The sequence below is a fragment of the Stenella coeruleoalba genome (genome assembly GCF_951394435.1).
Source record: "Stenella coeruleoalba genome assembly, chromosome: 7".
Lineage (NCBI taxonomy): Eukaryota > Metazoa > Chordata > Mammalia > Artiodactyla > Delphinidae > Stenella > Stenella coeruleoalba.
In genome coordinates this window covers 88,762,492-88,781,210 of record NC_137153.1, presented here as the reverse complement: position 1 = coordinate 88,781,210, position 18,719 = coordinate 88,762,492, and the positions used below count along the sequence as shown (strand labels likewise).

The 18,719-nt window shown below is 40.5% G+C and overlaps 1 protein-coding gene across 2 annotated transcripts in view; it reads right to left on the bottom strand.

Annotated features, from left to right (window-relative positions):
- Positions 1-18,719, bottom strand: part of TDRD7 (tudor domain containing 7) — an 88,601-nt gene that overhangs the window by 14,233 nt on the left and 55,649 nt on the right. For both annotated transcript variants that reach the window (XM_079926414.1, XM_079926415.1), the window contains exons 7-12: positions 17,370-17,965; positions 13,641-13,827; positions 9,302-9,413; positions 7,356-7,558; positions 6,196-6,330; positions 4,338-4,424 (exon numbers count right to left, since the gene is read on the bottom strand). In XM_079926414.1, coding sequence (XP_079782540.1) covers positions 4,338-4,424; positions 6,196-6,330; positions 7,356-7,558; positions 9,302-9,413; positions 13,641-13,827; positions 17,370-17,965 — 1,320 coding nt within the window. The remainder of the gene's footprint in view (positions 1-4,337; positions 4,425-6,195; positions 6,331-7,355; positions 7,559-9,301; positions 9,414-13,640; positions 13,828-17,369; positions 17,966-18,719) is intronic.

The window sequence follows — 18,719 nt, the reverse complement described above, 5'->3', positions numbered from 1 at the left end:
GTCTTGGAAGTCAGATTTGCCAGAAGTGAAGCCTTTTTCTACTGCCCGAGAGAATGCTTGATTAATATAATAGCATAAATTTTTAAATCTAAGACATGATAAACACAAACAGTCCCATGGAGGAATATTTTAAAATGTATTTGTTTATTCAAACATACATACTGAACATATATACTGGTATGGATGGTATCTGTTGAATGCTTGTTATATCCAGGCATAACTAGGCTGCAAAGATATACTTCCTCTTCTCAAAGAGCTCCTAGTGCCATGAGAGACGACACAAATACATAACCATACTATAATGTAGTAAAGGCAATAATGAAGTTGCGCTTGGGGTACTGTGAGAACACAGAGGGTGGGTACCTGACCCAGCAGGAAGCAGGTGTTAGGGCAAGCTTTCAGGAGGAGGGAATGCCTAGAATTGGTACTTTTCTTTAAAAATTTACTTTTTTTTCTTCTTATTTTAGTAAAATGCCTCCACTGTAGAAAATTTATATACTTAAATATATAAAAATCACTTGTAATCTACTATAGGTTACAATTATCCTTCTAGTCTTTTACCCATGATTCACAAAAGATTAGATTTACAAGAATTACAAAACATTTGTAGATACTATTTCATAGTTGACTGCTTTCCACTCAGTGTCTCATAAAAATATTTCATGTAATTTGTCTTCTATGTCATTTTAATGTTATTTAAGTCTATCATATACATACATTGTGACTTATCTATCAAATCACTTTGGCTGGATAATTTAAGTTGTGTAAATTTGTTTGCACAAATTTGTTACTTTAAGAAATAATCATATGTACTGGGCATTTGTATTTCCTTTTTCACAAACTGAAATTTCATAAATTTCACAAATTTATGTCCTTTCAGAGCTGCACCTTAAATGATGAATGGGAGTAAACCAGGTTGGTAGGAGTCCAGTTAGGGGCGAATCTGGACATTTCAAATAGAGGGGAGAGTATGGGCAAAGGCACACACATACTTCTTACGTGTGGGGCCTACAAGCATTTTGGTTACGTTAGAGCATAAAATGAGAGGCCGGGCAAGGCAAGAGGTGAGGCTGGGAGACAGGCAAAGGCAAGGTCTAAGAGAAGCAGATATCATGCCTTCAAGAACTAAGACTTTACCCTGTAGATGAGAAGCCAATGTCAAGCCTTAAGTAGAAGAATGAGATGGTCAGCTTTCTAAAATTGCTGGTGAGGGCTTTAGGATCAGATAGATTTGGTTTTAAATCTCAGCTCTCCCACTTTTTAGCTGGATGACTTTCCTCATCAGTAAGAACAGGGATAACAGGGTTTTGTGAACATGAAATGAGATCAGTCATGTTTAAAAAAGCATTTAGTGTCATGGAAACAGTAAGTCTCGTCATAAGTTGGATGTATAATTATTTGCATTTTGGGTTGCTACTCTTAGTGATACGGAGCTTGACTAGAGGAAGACAGGAGTGAAGGCAGAGGAACCAGTTGGTGTGGTACTGCGGTGTTCCAGGCAAGAATTAACAAAGTTGTAAAATCAGCAGTGTTCAGTGATTAGTTGCACTTGGGGCTGAGGAAGATGGAGGAGTCAAAGATAACTCTTAAGAAACAGCCTGCATGGCTGCATGAATGGAGGTACCACTAAAATAGAGATAAGGGAGAAAGGTAAGGATGGGGAAAGATAATTTTGGTTTCAGACATGTAGAACTTAAAAGAGTTTGTGAGATGGACAATTAGGCTGGCTTTTTGCTCAAATCTGCAGCCCATCAAGGACTGGAAAACAAATTTGGGAGTCATTAGGGCCAAAATGGTACCTGAAACTATGAGATAGGATTACCTAGAAGGATGCAGAGGCCGAGAAGAGTGATGAGCCTGGACAGGACTTAGGGACACTGACATTTCAGAAGTGGGGGTGGAAGGAGGTTTGGGTGAAAAATAAGAGAAGGAATTATTAGACTATCATGAGGAAAATTAGGATTTGATAACATGGTAGCCCAGTGAGAAGAGAATTTCAAGTTTCAACACTGTTCGATGCAGCAAAGAGGTCTGGTACGCAAGACGTGGAAGATACTAATACAACTGCAAAATTAAGACGCTGTTCACAAGAACAGGCTCTGTGATGGAGTGTGGGCAGAAGTCATGTGGCAGTGATTGAGGACTGACTGGAAGATGGTGCAGAGTGAATGCAGACCACTTCTACAGGGAAACAGGGAGAGCAGTGGCCACTGCACTGAATAAAGTTGGTTGGACTTACAGAATAAGTTCAGAATGTATAGGCACTATAGTTTAGACAAGTTTAGACAAGTTACAATGTCAAGAGCAAATACATCACTTAAACACAGGATCTGCTTTTCATTAATCATCTTTCTTTCCTTAACTTTCTATGCATCACTAAGAGTATGAACACTTTTGCTACCTCAAAAGTAGATAATACACAACTTGATAGTAATACAAATAATACTAGATATTAATCTAAAGTATTTGAGCATACACTGAGAAGGTATTTTTGCCAAAAAGGCATAGCCTGATCCCACACACGGAGAAACTCAAGTTGAGAGACACTCTACAAAACACTGCTACTCTTCAAGAGGCCACAAACAACAAAGACTGAGCAACTGCCAGGTTGGAGGAAACTAAGAAGACATGACAACTAAATACATCTTGGGATCCTGGACCAGAAAAAGGACATATGGAGGACAATCTGGGAAATGTCAGTATGTTCTGCAGATTAGTTAATAATATTGTACCAATGTTAATTTCCTGATTTTGATAATCGTTATGTAAGACGTTAACAATTGGAGATGGTGGGTAAAGGGCACATGGGAACTCCTTAAAATATTTTTGCAACTTTCTAAAAGTCTGAAATTACTTCAAAATAAAAGGTTAAAAAATTAAGTATTTGTGCATTTATATATTATACACTAAACAGCACAGAGCTTTAAAATTCAGATAATGTCGTGTTCTTTTTAACAAATCATGTTTTGAAGTTTATAGCTAAGCACCCAAATCTTAGTCCAGATCTCAACTTTCTGACACACATTCACATTGACAATAATTATTTCAAAACTGATGCTTTCATTAAAGTGGCCATGACCAAGATTTACTTAAATAAAGGGAAAATCAGTACAATTAAGTTATCACAATGCTGCTATGCAGTAATAAAACTCAATAAAGCAATGATTCTTACTTAGGGTTGGTTTCTTTGAGAATCTTAAGAAAATTATGAATACTTTCCCTCCAAAATACATAATACACACACACACACACATAATTTGCATACAATTGTTGGGGAGGGGTCCAGGCGCTCCCTGTAAGCAGAGGTCTTTGCACCTAGGTTAAGCACCACTGTGGGAAAAAAAAAAAAATCAAGCCCAGATTTGCAATTTTACTAACTGGGCAAAATAGATATCAAAAAAAAAAAAGAAAAGAAGAAGAAGACGAAGAAAAGAAAGAAACCACAAAAATCCAAAACCTACCTTTGAAAAACATACAGAAATCTATGACAAAATATAACAAACCTCCTTGCAAATTCATAACTGAGCTTGTAAGAAAATAAAACAATTATTAGGCCCTGGAAATAGAGGAATATGTGAACACTGAAACCCAAGCCATCCTGGGCAGGGGTGAGGGAGGACATGAGATGCCCCCAAGAAGCCAGAACACTCAAAGGGCTACCCCTCGAGGGAGGGGTGACTCTGGAGAGCAATTAGGCATTCCCTATGCCCAGAAATTCCACTCCTACATATGTACCCTGGGAGATATGCACAGGAAGGGTCATGGTAGTGCTGTTTATAGCAAAAAATTCGACACAATCTAAATATCCATTGTCAGAAGAATGGAGTGATAATGTTGGCATATTCGTACACTGTTACAGCATACAGCAGGGAAAACAGATTACACCACAAACATAATGAATGAAAAAGCATGCTATAGAAGAATCAATACATCTTACAATTTGTGTAAATTTTTAAGACATTCATTCATTTAGTTTACTTTATTCATGTTTTTACTATAAATATTATATATACTATTCACTTCTACATTTTAAATATCTCTATATTGAAATATACAGATAGTAAAAGTATGTGTGTATAGACACAAATATAGTAAAAGTCTAGAGCAGTGAATAGGAAGGAGAAACACCAAATTCAGCTGGTAGCTCCCCCAGGGGTGGGAGTAAAAGAAAGGGCTGCAGACAGGGAGCATCAACTGTATATTGGTTTTATGTATCATGTTTTATTTCTTAAACTGGTGATGAGTATATGGATGCTTACTCCATTTTTTAAAAACCTCATTTATATGTCTCAAATATTTCATCTTAAGTTTAAAAAAAGTCAAGTGACTGATTTTACCTCTACTCGTAACCATTTTCCTTTGCAATGGAAGAGGCAGATTTTCCCACAGAAGGGTAATGAAACGAAGTACTCAGAGGTCATGTGCTGCAAAACAGAAACGCATGCCACTTATTATTCTCAGCAAAGAGCACATTGCTACACCATGAGAAAAACACCGCTGTGGCACAGGCAAACTGCTTCACCCGTATGTGATCAGACTTTCGGCGAGGTGTGTGCTACAGTGGACGCAGCACATGTACAGGGGTTGTAGGGCTTCTGCCTTGTTTCTCATATGTTGGTAGCAGCCATCTACCCTTCTTCCTTGCACATGGCTCATAAATCAGCATTGTTAAAATGTCTAAAAATGTTAGCATGGAGGTCAGTATAATTCATCCAGGCTCAGGCACCATCAGTTAAACACAAAGAGGGGAGATGAATCCGATAAAATGAACAGCCTGTATGAAAGGGAAGCAGTTAGGCTAGCAGTTCATAAGGCCTCCTCTTTTCATCTTTTAACATTCAAGATTCAAAGATAAGATTTTAATCCAAAACAAAAGAAACGTTATCAACACAAATATGGATATCAGTGCCAGTTCAATGTTGTTCAATGTTTTCATCCTCCTCCTCTGCTGTAGCTTGAAATGGGGGACCTGCCATTGCCTCTTTCCTTCAGGGTGAATGTTTCTACTCTCCCCACAGGCAATGTCTCCTTCCACTTGAGCTTCCAGGGCACTAAGAACTGTCAAGAGTGCTTTTCACCATTATAGATTATAAGCACATGCATGCAAATGAGTAACTACAGTCACCCTCTGGATGTCTCAGATTTCTCTAGGATAGATCAGCAAATCAAACTTCAGTAATGACCTTGAGATACAAGCTAAGACATCTGTAACAGAAAGAGGTAAAGCTATAGATCTAATGTCTCGATTCTCGGCTGTAGTCTAAATACAAGTTTAATCCACTTCAGCAAATATTTTGGAATACCTATTTTATGTAAGACACTAGATAAGTTACTACAGTACCTAAATGAATTAGGTACTTACCAGAAGCTGGTGAGGCTCAGTCTCTGCCCTCAGGAAGCCTATACTCTAGTAAAGCAAACAAATACCCAAACAGCTAAAACAATGTTGCATACAAGTGTCATGAGGCACTCGGGGTGCTCTGTAGGTCAGAGGCAAGGGTTCACTTCCAGGTGAGGGGGTCAGAGATGAAGCGGCATCAGAGTTTAGTCACTTGGAAACCACAGCATATTGTGGATTACAACTATAATGTCCAAATGGAGGTAAGGAAATCCCTTTAGGACCTTAAAACAAAACCCCTACAGATCCTGATTCAGAAAATAATACTAGAATTAAAGGGAAAAGAGATTACTAATAAATGTAAACTGCACAACCACATTTTCCAAGGCGCAGGTTCTCTCAGGGACCATAAAGAGGTTGGAGAGTGATGCCTCGGAAGTTTTATTCTCCTTCTAAATTCCATGGTTCCGTCTTTGCCCAGGCAGAGGAGCCAGCTGCTCGAGCAGACAGTCACAGGCAGCTGCACTGTAGGCTCATCAACTGCACCTTGTGAATGACAAATCTACCGGTTGTTGCACACTTTCTGTGTGCCAGGCCCTGTGCTAATGATAAGCAGCCTTGTGACTAGTCCTCATAACAATCCTGTGGGTACTCACTATTATTATCCTCATTTTACCATGAAGAAACTAGTGGGGATTTTTATTTTTGTTTTAAATTCTGAAGTCTGGGGCTCTTACCCTCTATTTTAGAGAGTCTACCTTAAAATATACAAAACTTACTACACATGTACAATTTAGTGACTCCTCTTGTTTGCAATGTTAGGACTCATCTTAGAGGTGGATGCTGCTTGGCCATACCTTACAATGAAAGTATTCCTCTATCTTATGCAGAAGGTCGTTGAGCTTGTTCAAACCCTTACAAGGCACCTGGCAGTAGAGTGTGCCGTCGGAGCAAATATTAGTCACTCTGACATTTGTGTACATGGCATCGACCTGAAACAAAGGACACACCAAGGATGTGAGAACAGAGTGCAGCTCTTACCTACCTAAGGGTATCTATCTAAATAGCTCACTGAAAATTTCTGCGCTTTTCAATCTTCTAAGCAAGCTGGAGGACAGATAGAATGAAATTCATAACGTAAATGTGGAAAACTAGTTTGCATACCACTCTTTCCAAAAGGAATATCTGGTATCATTTGTGTCAGGCACAGAGTAGACATTTTACACACATTATATTATTACCACTTTCTACTGTCTGAAAGGCTAAGAGTATTTTTAGCTCTGCTTTAACTCTGGTTTATCTTCTCCCCATTAATTTAGAAAAAGAATTATTATATAAAACATATTTTTGCAGCATTAACAGAAATAAAAATTAAAAACTCTCACAAAATCAATCCCATTATCAGTTTACTTTCTAATTCACGTCCATGGGCCACAGGAACTTTTAGTAACTTTTAAAAATTATAATCACAGTAAAGGTTTAATTTTAGCCATTTTTAGTCAAATCATAATATAAAGGCAATTTACTATTGTTCTACTTATTAAAACAAATATTTTCCCAATGTTGCTATGAAGCCTTAAAAATGATCATTTTTAACATCTCATCCTATTCTTTCGAGTGGCTGCTCTATAATTTATTTAAAAGTGTCCTTTCGTACAGACATCTATGTTCTTCACATTTAAAAAATGTTAAAGCTAGCAATTTAATAAGCATTGTCACTGATCTAATTTTCCCTTCATTTGAATTATCCTCCTTTATTATCTTTGCAAAATAATTTCATATAAAATTAATATATGCTCATTGTGGAAACTGGAAAATAAAACAAAAATCCAATTCTTAATAATTACTATTTATATTTTGGCATTTCCCCTCCTTTTAGCTCCCTTCCTTCCTTTTTTTTCCCAATACATACGTAATCTGTCTCTATCTAGTGTTAGCCTAAAATGTACAACGTTCTTTTCTGGTGAATTTCTTTCCTGTGATACTTGTGAATAGACAACAGTGGTCACAGTGGTACCTGAAGGTGAACCTCTAGTGACTTGTCACATTTGGCCTTTAAGCAGGTGGCATTGATGTTGATGTCATCTTCTCCTGAGGTATCGTACAGAACAACCAGTGGAATATCAGTTTTGTCAAGTATTTCCACTGCAAAGATCTTTCCACAAGTTAAAGATTCAACCACCTTCACTAAATCAGGATCATCACTTAGAACTTCCAACCCTGAAAAATATTGAATATTTAAATTTCTACTTAATTAGAAGAATCATTTTAAGATGCAGAGATTGTGTTTGTTTTGGCTACTTATTACAATTATGAATCTACTACAAAATTCTTAAATTTTATAGGGAAGCTTTGTTATACAATCTTCTTTATACCATCCACCCTTAGGTTTAAAAATATTTATTATAACATGAATGCCCTTTTGAATGATTACACGAAGGCGGGCAATCTTAAAACAAGAAGAAAAGTTGACGATCAATCTGAATTTCTACCTTAGGAGAAACAGCCTTCACTTTACTTACAAACACATATTTAAAACAAAAAGACTAACACGTAAAGAAGTTGTCAGCCAATTATGTCTGCCACTCATGTATTTGTAACACTCTTCCTAAAAATATACCCTTGGTTTTTTCATTTTCTAATTAAATATGCACAATTATTTCTTGCATGAACATGCACTTATTGAAAATTTAGACAACCTTTCCCCCTCCCTTTCATTCTTTCTTTTAAAATAAACCATCATGGCCCTGAGGATACCAAAGAACTTTCAGATTTATGAAAGAAAGGTAAAATACTGTTTAATGTAATGTGGGTATTAGGTGAATTTTATTGCAGTCTAATTATTCTTTAAATTCTTGGAAAATTGTAATTTCATATAACATAATATGACAACTCTAAGTTAATCCATTAAACTAATTAAACTAGGGCATCATTTCCCCAATGGTACTACAATGTCTATTTCTATATTTTTCCCCTTTAAATCCGTAAGCAAAAGTTTACAGACTCCTTCTGACCTACCTTTCTCTTTTTCATATTCTGTCCTCCAGACACACACCTCTATAGCTTTTATCAAAGCTTTCATTTCAGCATCCTAAATCTTTTCCTATGCTCTTGATATGTTCTTTTCAAAACTAACTCCCACAGGTTTGTAACAGTATTTTTAAATTACTCTAGATTTATCTCACAGAGAGAGCCAAACCCAGTTCCTCTGACATAAAGACATCCCTGCTGGGAAGGAGGCATTTCTTCACAGGTCTAGTTTTCATGAAAACAATTCTGATCGTTTTCTGAATATAGCTCTGGCTCTCCTGCATGAGGCATACATAGTCCAATGTCTTTCCTCATCATTAACATGTGCCCCCCATACTTTCAGGTCATCCCTACACGTCACTCTCACACATGTGCATTTCTCTACGCTTCCTTGAGGAGGAAAGAAAAGAACAGTGATACGTGACAGTGCCAGAGACCGCACATGACCCACAGCTGGACTCGTGCTTGGGTGCACGAGGGAGTGTTCCTTGCTAACAAGCAGCACCCACGGAGTCCATCTCAGTGGGAACGAAGCTGGGAGTCACTTTACAACAGGTCGAACAACATGATTTACACTGATCCTGTATCCCACGATACAGGGCCTCGAACAGCTGTTACTAGGGCAGTTACGGCAACAGCAACCAAACCCTCTCAGATGTCCAACAGGCTTTTTAATAATAAATTTAAATGTGGTATATGTTATATATAATGTAACAAAAATATATTAAAACATCATAACATTTTTATAATGATCAAATCTTACAAAGAGAAATACAGCAGGTTCTTATTAGTTATCTATTTTATACATATTAGTGTATATATGTCAATCCCAATCTCCCAGTTCATCCCCCACACACACGGGCCCCAACTTTCCCCGCCTGGGGTCCATACGTTTGTCAAAGTGGAGAGCACTTTAAAAAAAGTTCCTTTTACCTGCGAGCTTACACTTTGTAGCTTGGAATGACAGTGAACAGAACTTCGGGTTCAATTTGTATGCTTTGCTCATTTCAACATTTTCACTAAAACCATAGTCAACATAGCATACCTAATGATAATAGAAACAACAAAGTTTAGGTTCAAAAAAAATTCTTTACCCTCGTTTCTTAAAAAAAAAAAAATCACTTGATGCATTGAACTGGCTTCATTTTACCCCATAATCAGCATGTGAAGTGGCACCACTGCCTGGAAAATGCCAGGGCAGGTGCCCCTGACTTAGCCCGGAAGAGGAATGCTGGGAATGGGACCAGGGGTGCCAGGGCTCCTGACTTCCAGGCCGCACTCCTCTGCCGCGCCTTTGCCAAAGGGGAGAAGAGGGAAGAGTGCTGAACTCCGATGCCTTCTGTTGTCAGCTTCTCAGCAGCACACGTACCTGGTCTGCCAGCCCTGACTGTCCCCACCCTTTCCTTGTTGGCATAATGCCTACATCACCTTATTCTTTCTTGATTTACACAGCTCCACTAAGGATCTGCTTCCTTAGGCAGATCCTTATTTATTTCCAGAGGAGGCATCACACTGGTGGTATTTATCAGATTCTAAATCCCCAGAGCAGCACTTGTGACGGCTTGCTCTCAGCTGTTATGCTTCCAGGGACCGAGATGCTTTCTGTCAATGACAACAATGATGCCATGGCTGGATAACATGGAATTCTACACTGTAAAGGTAGGTAATTCTGGGTTTTGGGGGGGCTGTGCAGCTGGGTTAGGCCTTCATCCAATTCAGGAGAAGGTCCCAGTCTGCTGGACAGAGCTCTGTGCTTACAGAGACTTGCATGGCACTTCCTCACCACCATCACAGATCATGGAGAGCCTGGATATTATTTTTAGTGTATTAATAAAACCTTCAGTTGAGAAGGACTATATAACCAACGGCTTTTTCTTTTTGGAGAAAAATAAATCTAGAGACATTAAGCTGTGGTTTAGAATGATAACTAGGGATCAGAGGGAAAGTGTTGAAAACTTAGTACGCTTCTCTAATTAAAGCAGATGGTTATTACAAATACAGAACAAATCACAAAAATGCAGGGCAAAGGCATGGCGAAGAAATACCAGGTAATACAGAGTTTTACTTTCTGAAGTAAAATAAAGTCCACAGCTTCTGAGCACCAAGATTCTGACAGTAAGTATACAAAACAAAAATTCTCCCCATCAGAGAATCTAAGGAAGAAAAGAATAGAGAGATGACTAACGCCTTTCCCTGACCACCTGATAGCCGTGTCTGTGGGGCCTGTATATCCCACGTTGGAAAGGATCATCTCTTAGAGTCCATATCTTGACTCAGTGCCCGCCGAGGCCTTGATCCCTGGCAGGGTCCCCACACTACAGCCAGCCACTTCTCCAACCCCTAATTAGCACCTGCTTTTCCTTCCCAAAGGCCTCAGGATTCACGCAGCTTTTTGTGTCCTTTAATAGCTATCAACACCCGCAATTTGGATTCTGCTCTTCCTAGGTCTAAAATGGAGACAACGTGTCTGTGAATAGGACATAGTATGTGAAATCATGATTCCTGGGCAATTTCGAATGTACTCCTAGCACTAAGAGACTAAAGAATACTGCTCTAAAATCTTCAAAGGGTTTCTGTAATGTCTGGAGCTTGTTTTCTTTTCTTTCTTCTTTTGAATCACGATACCATGTATTTGTATGTCATCTGCGGCTCATAAAACATCTGCCCATGGACTGTCCAGCTGGACTCTCACCACCCTCTGTCCTGTGTCCTTTGGCCCTGAGATCAGCACAAGCAGGCTCATAATCGTGGCACCGGGCCCCAGTTCATTCCTGGATCTCTGGCTCCCTCAAGTGGCCGAAGGTCTCACAGCACCACCTGAGTAATAACCAGAAAACACCCCTGGGCTGTGGGTTTGCGCCAGGCCAAACTGGCACCAACCTGAGGGGGTGACCGCATGTTTCTGTTTCTCATACTCAGCAAGCTCTGTGGAAAGCAAGGAGGGAACCTGTTTTTGCTGTCAGGCACAGTAAAATTCAAGAGAAACAAGACTTTCCAAGTAGCTGGGGTTTCTCCTAATAAAGGGTAAAATTCATCTCTGTCTGGTTCATGGGATATGGGGAACAAGATGAGGCCAGGACTGCCACAACTACTGCTGCCTTAAGAGCTTGCCACCGTAAAACACACCAAGCTGCTCTATTTATTCCTCACACCAGCTCACAGCTCTCAGAAGCAATGACACAGCCGGTTGCTTCCTCCTTTACGAGGTACTTTCCTGTTCTGGCTTCCGTGACACTGCCTTCTTGGTTTTCCTCCTTCTCTGGCCATTCTGACAGTCTTCTTTGCTCCTCTCACACCCGCCATCTAAATGCTGAAGTGTTTCAGAGCCTAGTTCTGGGTCCCCTTCTCTGCTCTATGGGTGATTCTTCCTCAAGGAGATCTGACCCAGGCCCATGGCTTCAAGTAGCACCTACACGCTGATGCCTCCCACCCTGCTGCTTCATCTCCAGTCCTGACTTCTCCCTGAGCTCCAGGCTTGTCCAGGTGAAATCTGATAGCTTTTCTCAAACCTAACAGGTCCTACAAAATTCTTGATTCTCCTATATATTGGTTCTTTTCCCTGATTTCCCAGTTTCAATAAATGGCACCAATATCCACCAGGTTGCTCAAGTCCCAAACCCAGCAGCCATCCTGAATCTTCTCCTTTCTTCTCTTCCACATCCGATGAATTAGTGTCCTGTCAGTTCTACCTCCAAATCCATCCTGAATACGTCCCATTACCTGTGTCTCCACTGTTTCTACCCTAATTCAGGTTACAAGTTGCTGGCTACTGCAATAGCCAACTAGCCAGTCTTACTTTCCTTCTCTACACTACTACAATCCATGTTCTCTACACTACTACAATCCATGCCCCACACGGGCACTGGAACAATCTTTGAAGCAAATAAACCAGATTACATCTCCCTGCTTATCCCTTCCTTCAAAGTTATTTTCTATCACAGCACCCTGGTTACTTCTTTCACTGCTGTTAAATTGTCCTGTTTATTTATTGTATACTTGTTCATTATCTGTCTTCTTTTACTAGCATATAAGCTTCTTGAGAACAAGCACTTGTCAGTCTTGTCTCCTGCCCTAGGACAGTGGAAAAAAATGAATGAAAAGTTTAACAGGCAGATACTAGCATAATGATAGTGTCTGATTTTATAGGTAAGGAATCAGAGAAATTAAATAACTTTCCCAAGGCCACACAGCTAGAAGTGGCAGAATTGGGACTTAAACTCAGGTCTAACTGACTCCAGAGCTTAAACTCCCAAAGTAGAGGTAAGGAAGGAAGGGGAAGGCCCAAGTTATTTTTGTCTTATAGATCTCAGACTAGGAGATATCCTTGTGGAGTATTTGCAGCATTTATTATAAACACTGATGCACTGTTAACATGTCACCGGGGTTTGTATGGTTCTTCTCTTCATAAGCAATCCCTGTGCCTTCAAATAGCTTAAGTTGTATTGGACTTCCTAAGGGCAGGGAAACGGTCAGCAAGTAGACTGAAGTTTAGCTAGGAATGTCTGGGGCAGTTATCTCCTATCGACTAGAGGCCACTCAGGTTTCTCACTGAGCACAAAGCAGTGATGGGGCCACACTGACTGGGGTCCTGTTCACCTGGACTTCCCGCCCCCTGCAGTGCTAAGGGTTCTGAGATGTGCTAACCCTGCTTACAAAATTTAGACAAAACTGTGCCTTCGTGAGTGAGTTCTGATTCTGGGTCTCTGAGCTGAGGGAAAAAAGAGGCAATGGGGCAGAGGATGATCACCACGAATGTGGTCAAGTCTGGAAGTATTAGAGCCTCTGAGGAAAGAGACTGGTGAACGAGCCCTCTGACCTTTCCAAGATGTCCAAGATGACCAAGAGGGCAAGACTTGGGGCATGGCCCAAGTCTTATCTGGGGTTCTCCTCAGCTGGCTGTGCAAGAAGGGAGAGAAGAATGCCATCTCCTCTAATCAGTATGGTTTCCCTCACTCCAAAGTATTGACCTTGATAAGAAGCCCACAGAGCTCTGATCAGTATTCATTGTATAACCTTGGGGGATAGGAATAGAGATTTTTTTCCTGCTTACATCATGGGTTATGGTACAACAATGGAGAAGAATTATTTTTCTTTTTTTTAAACTAAAACTCTAAGATAATATAACTACCACTGACTTAACAGTTGACAGAGATAATCTTTTACAGATACTATTTTTTCAACTTCTGGGGAAAACTAAATATAGTTAGAGAGGACAGAATATTAGACGCAACATTTTCATCTGAAAAATAATGTTTGCCTTCATAATGCTTGCCTTTATTTTGTTCCCTTCTGTTGAGGTGACCTGTGCCCGTAACCAGGCATCCTCCTCAGCATTAACAGCCAGCAACTGGCCAATCTGCACAGTCTGGACTGGTGTGACCTTCGAGTTCTTACTGTAATACTCCTTCATCTCATCTTCCATTAATTCCTGAGCAGCAGAATAGTCTCTGCCCACATACCTAAATTAAAGGAAGAGAACACAAATGAAGCAACCTGGAAGAAGGAAAGCTACAGGAATTCATTAATATTACTCTGTTTTTCTACAGTCATCTTTGGTTCCAGGCTCAGACTTGCTTACACTGACAGGGAGGAGAACATGGAGTTAGTAAACAATTATATATATATATATATATTTTTTTTCTTTTTGCAGTACGCGGGCCTCTCACTGCCGTGGCCTCTCCCGCCGCGGAGCACAGGCTCCGGACGCACAGGCCCAGTGGCCACGGCTCACGGGCCCAGCTGCTCCGCAGCATGTGGGATCTTCCCGGACCGGGGCATGAACCCGCGTCCCCTGCATCGGCAAGTGGACTCTCAACCACTGCTCCACCAGGGAAGCCCAACAACTGTACCTTGAAAAAGGAGAATACAATACTGTGGAGCTCACAAAAAAAGACCAAGGTCCAACACACCACACAACAGAGCAAATGCTCAACAACAATCCAGAGAACTAGAGGATATAACAGTAAGCAGTCAGGGAGGACCAGGCTGAGAGAAGACTCAAGGGAAGGAAAGGGAGGAAGTGGAAAGGAAGACACCAGTGGAAGCCAGATGAGCAAGAGTCAACCTGAGATTTTGACTCAGGCTGCTGCAGATGTGTGTAGATTTCTGAGAAGAGAATGTAGTTGATAGTTCTGCCTTAACTAAGGCTGGGTCTGAACAAGTCTCAATCTCTGAAAACCAATGAAATCTGACTCCTCCTAGAGAAAAACAAACCCTTGAAAACAATAGATAGAACCATGTGACAACCCATCCCTCCAACTTACTGAACAAATTTGAACAAATTACAACAAAATGTTGAGTTCTGATACCCTTAAAGAGATGACACGTTCTAGATAAATGCCTCTTTAAGTTGCATGCTTTTTAAGAAATGTTCTTTTCCAGGATACTCTTCTATCCCCCTTCTACAATTTTCAGCTGTTGACAACTGCAATCACCTTGTCCTAGTTTATGTTATCAAAACATACTGTTTTGCTTTCTGCCATAAATAGGCTGCTGCTTCCTTGTCCTTTAGTCTTCAGAGACGATTCCAACAAAGGCCTCCTTCCAGGATGGAAAACCTGGCAAATCAAACCTGGCTCCTTTAACAGGAGCTATCTCAGCCATGGGATGAAGCCTTTTGAGTTTGAAGGCTATGCTGTACCAGCACCAGAATCACCTGGCCAGCGAGATGGGGGATATGCCACAAGAACATTGCTCTTTGAACTGTTCTAGCTTCTACTCAGGGCTCAAGTGGTCCTATACAGCTTTCAGAAACTATTCCTTTTAGGAGTATCTTCCTGTATTTTTGGTAACTATCAGCCTGACAGAAGAAACCAGAGTCAACCTATTTGTTACTAGAGGAAAAAAAGCTTTTAAAAGCCCTACACAATGTGGAAATAATGCCTCTTTTGGAGGCAATGGCTATTTTAAAACAAAATATGACATGCATATTATTCACTCCAGAAACAGCTGTAAAAGCTTTGTCATACTCTATCATTTAAGGTTACTGAGCTTTACAAATGTTAGGGTACTGCCTGGAATACAGCTGCACTCTTGGCTCTGGAGTCTCCTAGTAGATCTGCAGCTCTGCTCAAGTGCCCATTTCCTTGGGACCTGGAGTCTCATGGGGCCTCCTGGTAGCGCTGCTACAGTCCTGGGAGCTCAACTGGCAGAGGCCTAGGCTGTAGCCTGTGGTCTGGTAGTCTGCATAGCATGGGCTCCTGCCAGGGAGGAGGGAGGTGGTGAGAAGCAGCATGAGATCTGCAGGCAGCTTCTGCTCTCTGTAGCCACCAACAGAGAACGATGCCTGGGCGGGGTAAGGAGGTAATATGACAGTTGGTATAAGAGTGGGTAGTGGCAAGAATAAGGTCATACATTATCCCCAAATTACCTGAGCAAGTGAACAAAGAATGATATGCAGGCCAATTTAGATATGCCATAAATACAAAGTTTTACAAAGTTAATTTTTAGACTGGAGACAACAGATTCCCATACTTGACCTAAGGGTCCTGCCACGGCACCTCCCTGTAACTTTTATGAGTCACAAGCCTACTAGTTTCCAGAGTCTACTGCCTGGGTAAAGGTGTGGATGTAGAATAGGGCTCAGCCTGCTGGGGTCAGGGTGGTGGGGAGACACTAATGACCTAGGGGCAACCTAAGGGCAGACATTACCCATCATGCTTGCTGGTTGCCAGCCACCCTAATGAACACGTAGAATGCCGGCTCTGGGATTCTAACTTATACTGAAAAAGGGATCTAGATAACCTGAGGACCCTGGACCTAATCATCCTGGAGTAGATTGAACCCCCATCCTATTGAAGCCCTGGAACTGATCCAGATTCTTGCCAGATCTTGGGAAGAACGTAAGAAATCACATGATTCATCCAGTCCAGTGCTGGGTGCTTGGCTCTCTGAAAGTGGCACCAATGACTACTGGTAACAGATACCAAAGGATCCTGCCAAGAGCGCAGATTTAGATTTTCTTTATAATGTCAAATGGTAAAAGTTAGCAATGTACTCCTCAACATCCTTCCTTTACCTCAGTTTATTAGTGACCCACAGTAGGAACCCTAACCCTCAGCAAGCTATTCCTATCTTCAGGCCATACCACATCTTAGAATAAAAGCTCTATACATTTACCACCCCTCTATAAAAAGGACCTCAACAAAGCTCCTACATGTTCTAGTTTGAACATCCTAAGATACTTGATTCTCACTTCATCATCAGACTTAGTTTGTTCAAACAGAAAAGCTTCAGTAGGTTTGCTGTATAGGACTTTGATTATTTTTTGTGGCCTTTCATTGGATCTTCCCAGCTCAGCTATGATCCTTGGGAAGAGTAAGAGTCCAACGCACAGGGACATTTTGGGTGAAGGAGCCTGGATTCTGTTCTGCTCCAGCCACAGCCACACCTCTCTGGGCTGCTGCCTCCAGAGATCCAGCTACAGTGGTTACCATTCTTCATCCCAAGTCAGAAACAGCAAATTATAGTCTTTCAACATTTTCTATGTATTCTACATTTCCTCCAAAAGTCCACATCAAGTGCCTGAACCGAACTGTTTTTTGGAATTCCAGTTATTATTAGCCACTTAGGCAATAATTCCTTCTCCCAGGCAATGATATCAAAAGGCTCGAGAAACCAGAGGGCTAATCTGATGCATTACACTAGAAGGCGGTGCTTAGCTATTCTGACTTTTAGGAAACACTACGTAATCCCAGATTAAACAGTATTACCTACCTAGTGGGTGATTGCTCTTTCTATGGACTAGGTATTGCTCTTGACTTATACAGTTACCATTATGCTTTTGACATAGATTATTTTCATGTTCAGACCATATCATCATTTCAAATTTTAAAACTGTAAGAAATCTTTTCTCGCAAAAATAGTTATTTTAAACATTATACTTCAATATAACTCTATAGAACTAAAAATATATTATTCTTCCTCAACCAGCATCTATATGAAGAATAGCCAAGTAGCAACAGTACACTAGGATTCTAAAGAATTAGAAAATAAAACTTGCCTGATAACCACTTCATTTGTGTTGCTCAGTTCAACCACCAGTACAGATGGGGATGCCTCAGTTGGAATGATTAACGGAGGAATTGTTACAGTCTCCATAAAGGTATCGGTACTTTTGGTAATGTTTTTTTCTATCTGTAAATATTCTTGTTCAATCACAGACTTGACATCATAATCTCCATGTGCTTGCTCTGCATCCTTTAAATCCTTTAGGATTTTGTCAGTGGGTGGTGGAAGTTTAGCATAGAGAATGGCCTTCTGAGGGTTTCCAGAAATGTAGTCTATGGTGCATACATCGGAAAGCGAGGCAAGATTTTTTAAGGCATCCTCAGGTAATTTCACTTTGTACATGTCCTCAAATGCTTTGGGGAGTGCGCTGGCCCAAAGACCACTTGAGTATTTCACCAGCAGCTCCTCAACTTTCTCTTTAAAGTCTCCTGGCATAACTGTTGGACACCCTTTGAGTGGTGGTATTTGTTTTGGAGCAGGTAGTGGGGATGGTGGCACTTTTTCAGCATTCAGTTCACTTCTCAAAAGCTGCTTTCTCTTAGCTGGATAAACAAGTAAATCTTGACCACCATTGCAAGGTTTTTCCACCTGAAATTTTTAAATACAGCAAATGACAGATATTTTAATGGCTAAAAACAACCTGAGAGCACATTAATGCATTTTAAATTTGAGAGAAACACTTTTCAAATTTATGAAGAGAACACAAAATTGTACATTTTACTCTTCTCAGTCACTAAGACTTTAATACACTGCCTTCACTTGCAAACATGATCATGCACCACATTTCAGTAACAAGCAGGGAAATGAAATAGTATGAATTTCCCATGTGAAGCACCTGACCTCCAATAACCCTAGGAAATCATGAGAGCTTCTGCCCTGTACACCACCTAGTTTCTCTGACAAGTAGTTTTGTCTCACCTAGTTTCTCTAACAAATACAAAGCAACAGCTTACAAAACTGACAGAATACAAGGAGGAATGAAACCATGGACAGGTATTAGAACTGTCAGGAATAAACCACTGGGAAGAAAGCTAGGAAATATTCAGGCAAAACTGAGGTGCTGTCTCTCTTCTTCCTGCAGTGTCCTGAGAAAACCCTCAGCTTTCCATTATGTAGCAAGGTCAGTCCAGAGGTAAGGCACACATTTTCCAACAACTACAGTAGAAAGTTAGCTAAAAGTGTTGTCCCTCTAATGAACAAGACTGCCCAGCAGTTGTATACCATCCAATTTCTAATTTTCTTCTCATAACATTCCAGAGAGGCACGGCTTCAATATGAGAGAAGGAGGAAAAGAGAAACTGATGTATGGCACCATTTTTCCAAGTTCTAAGCCTTTCCACTT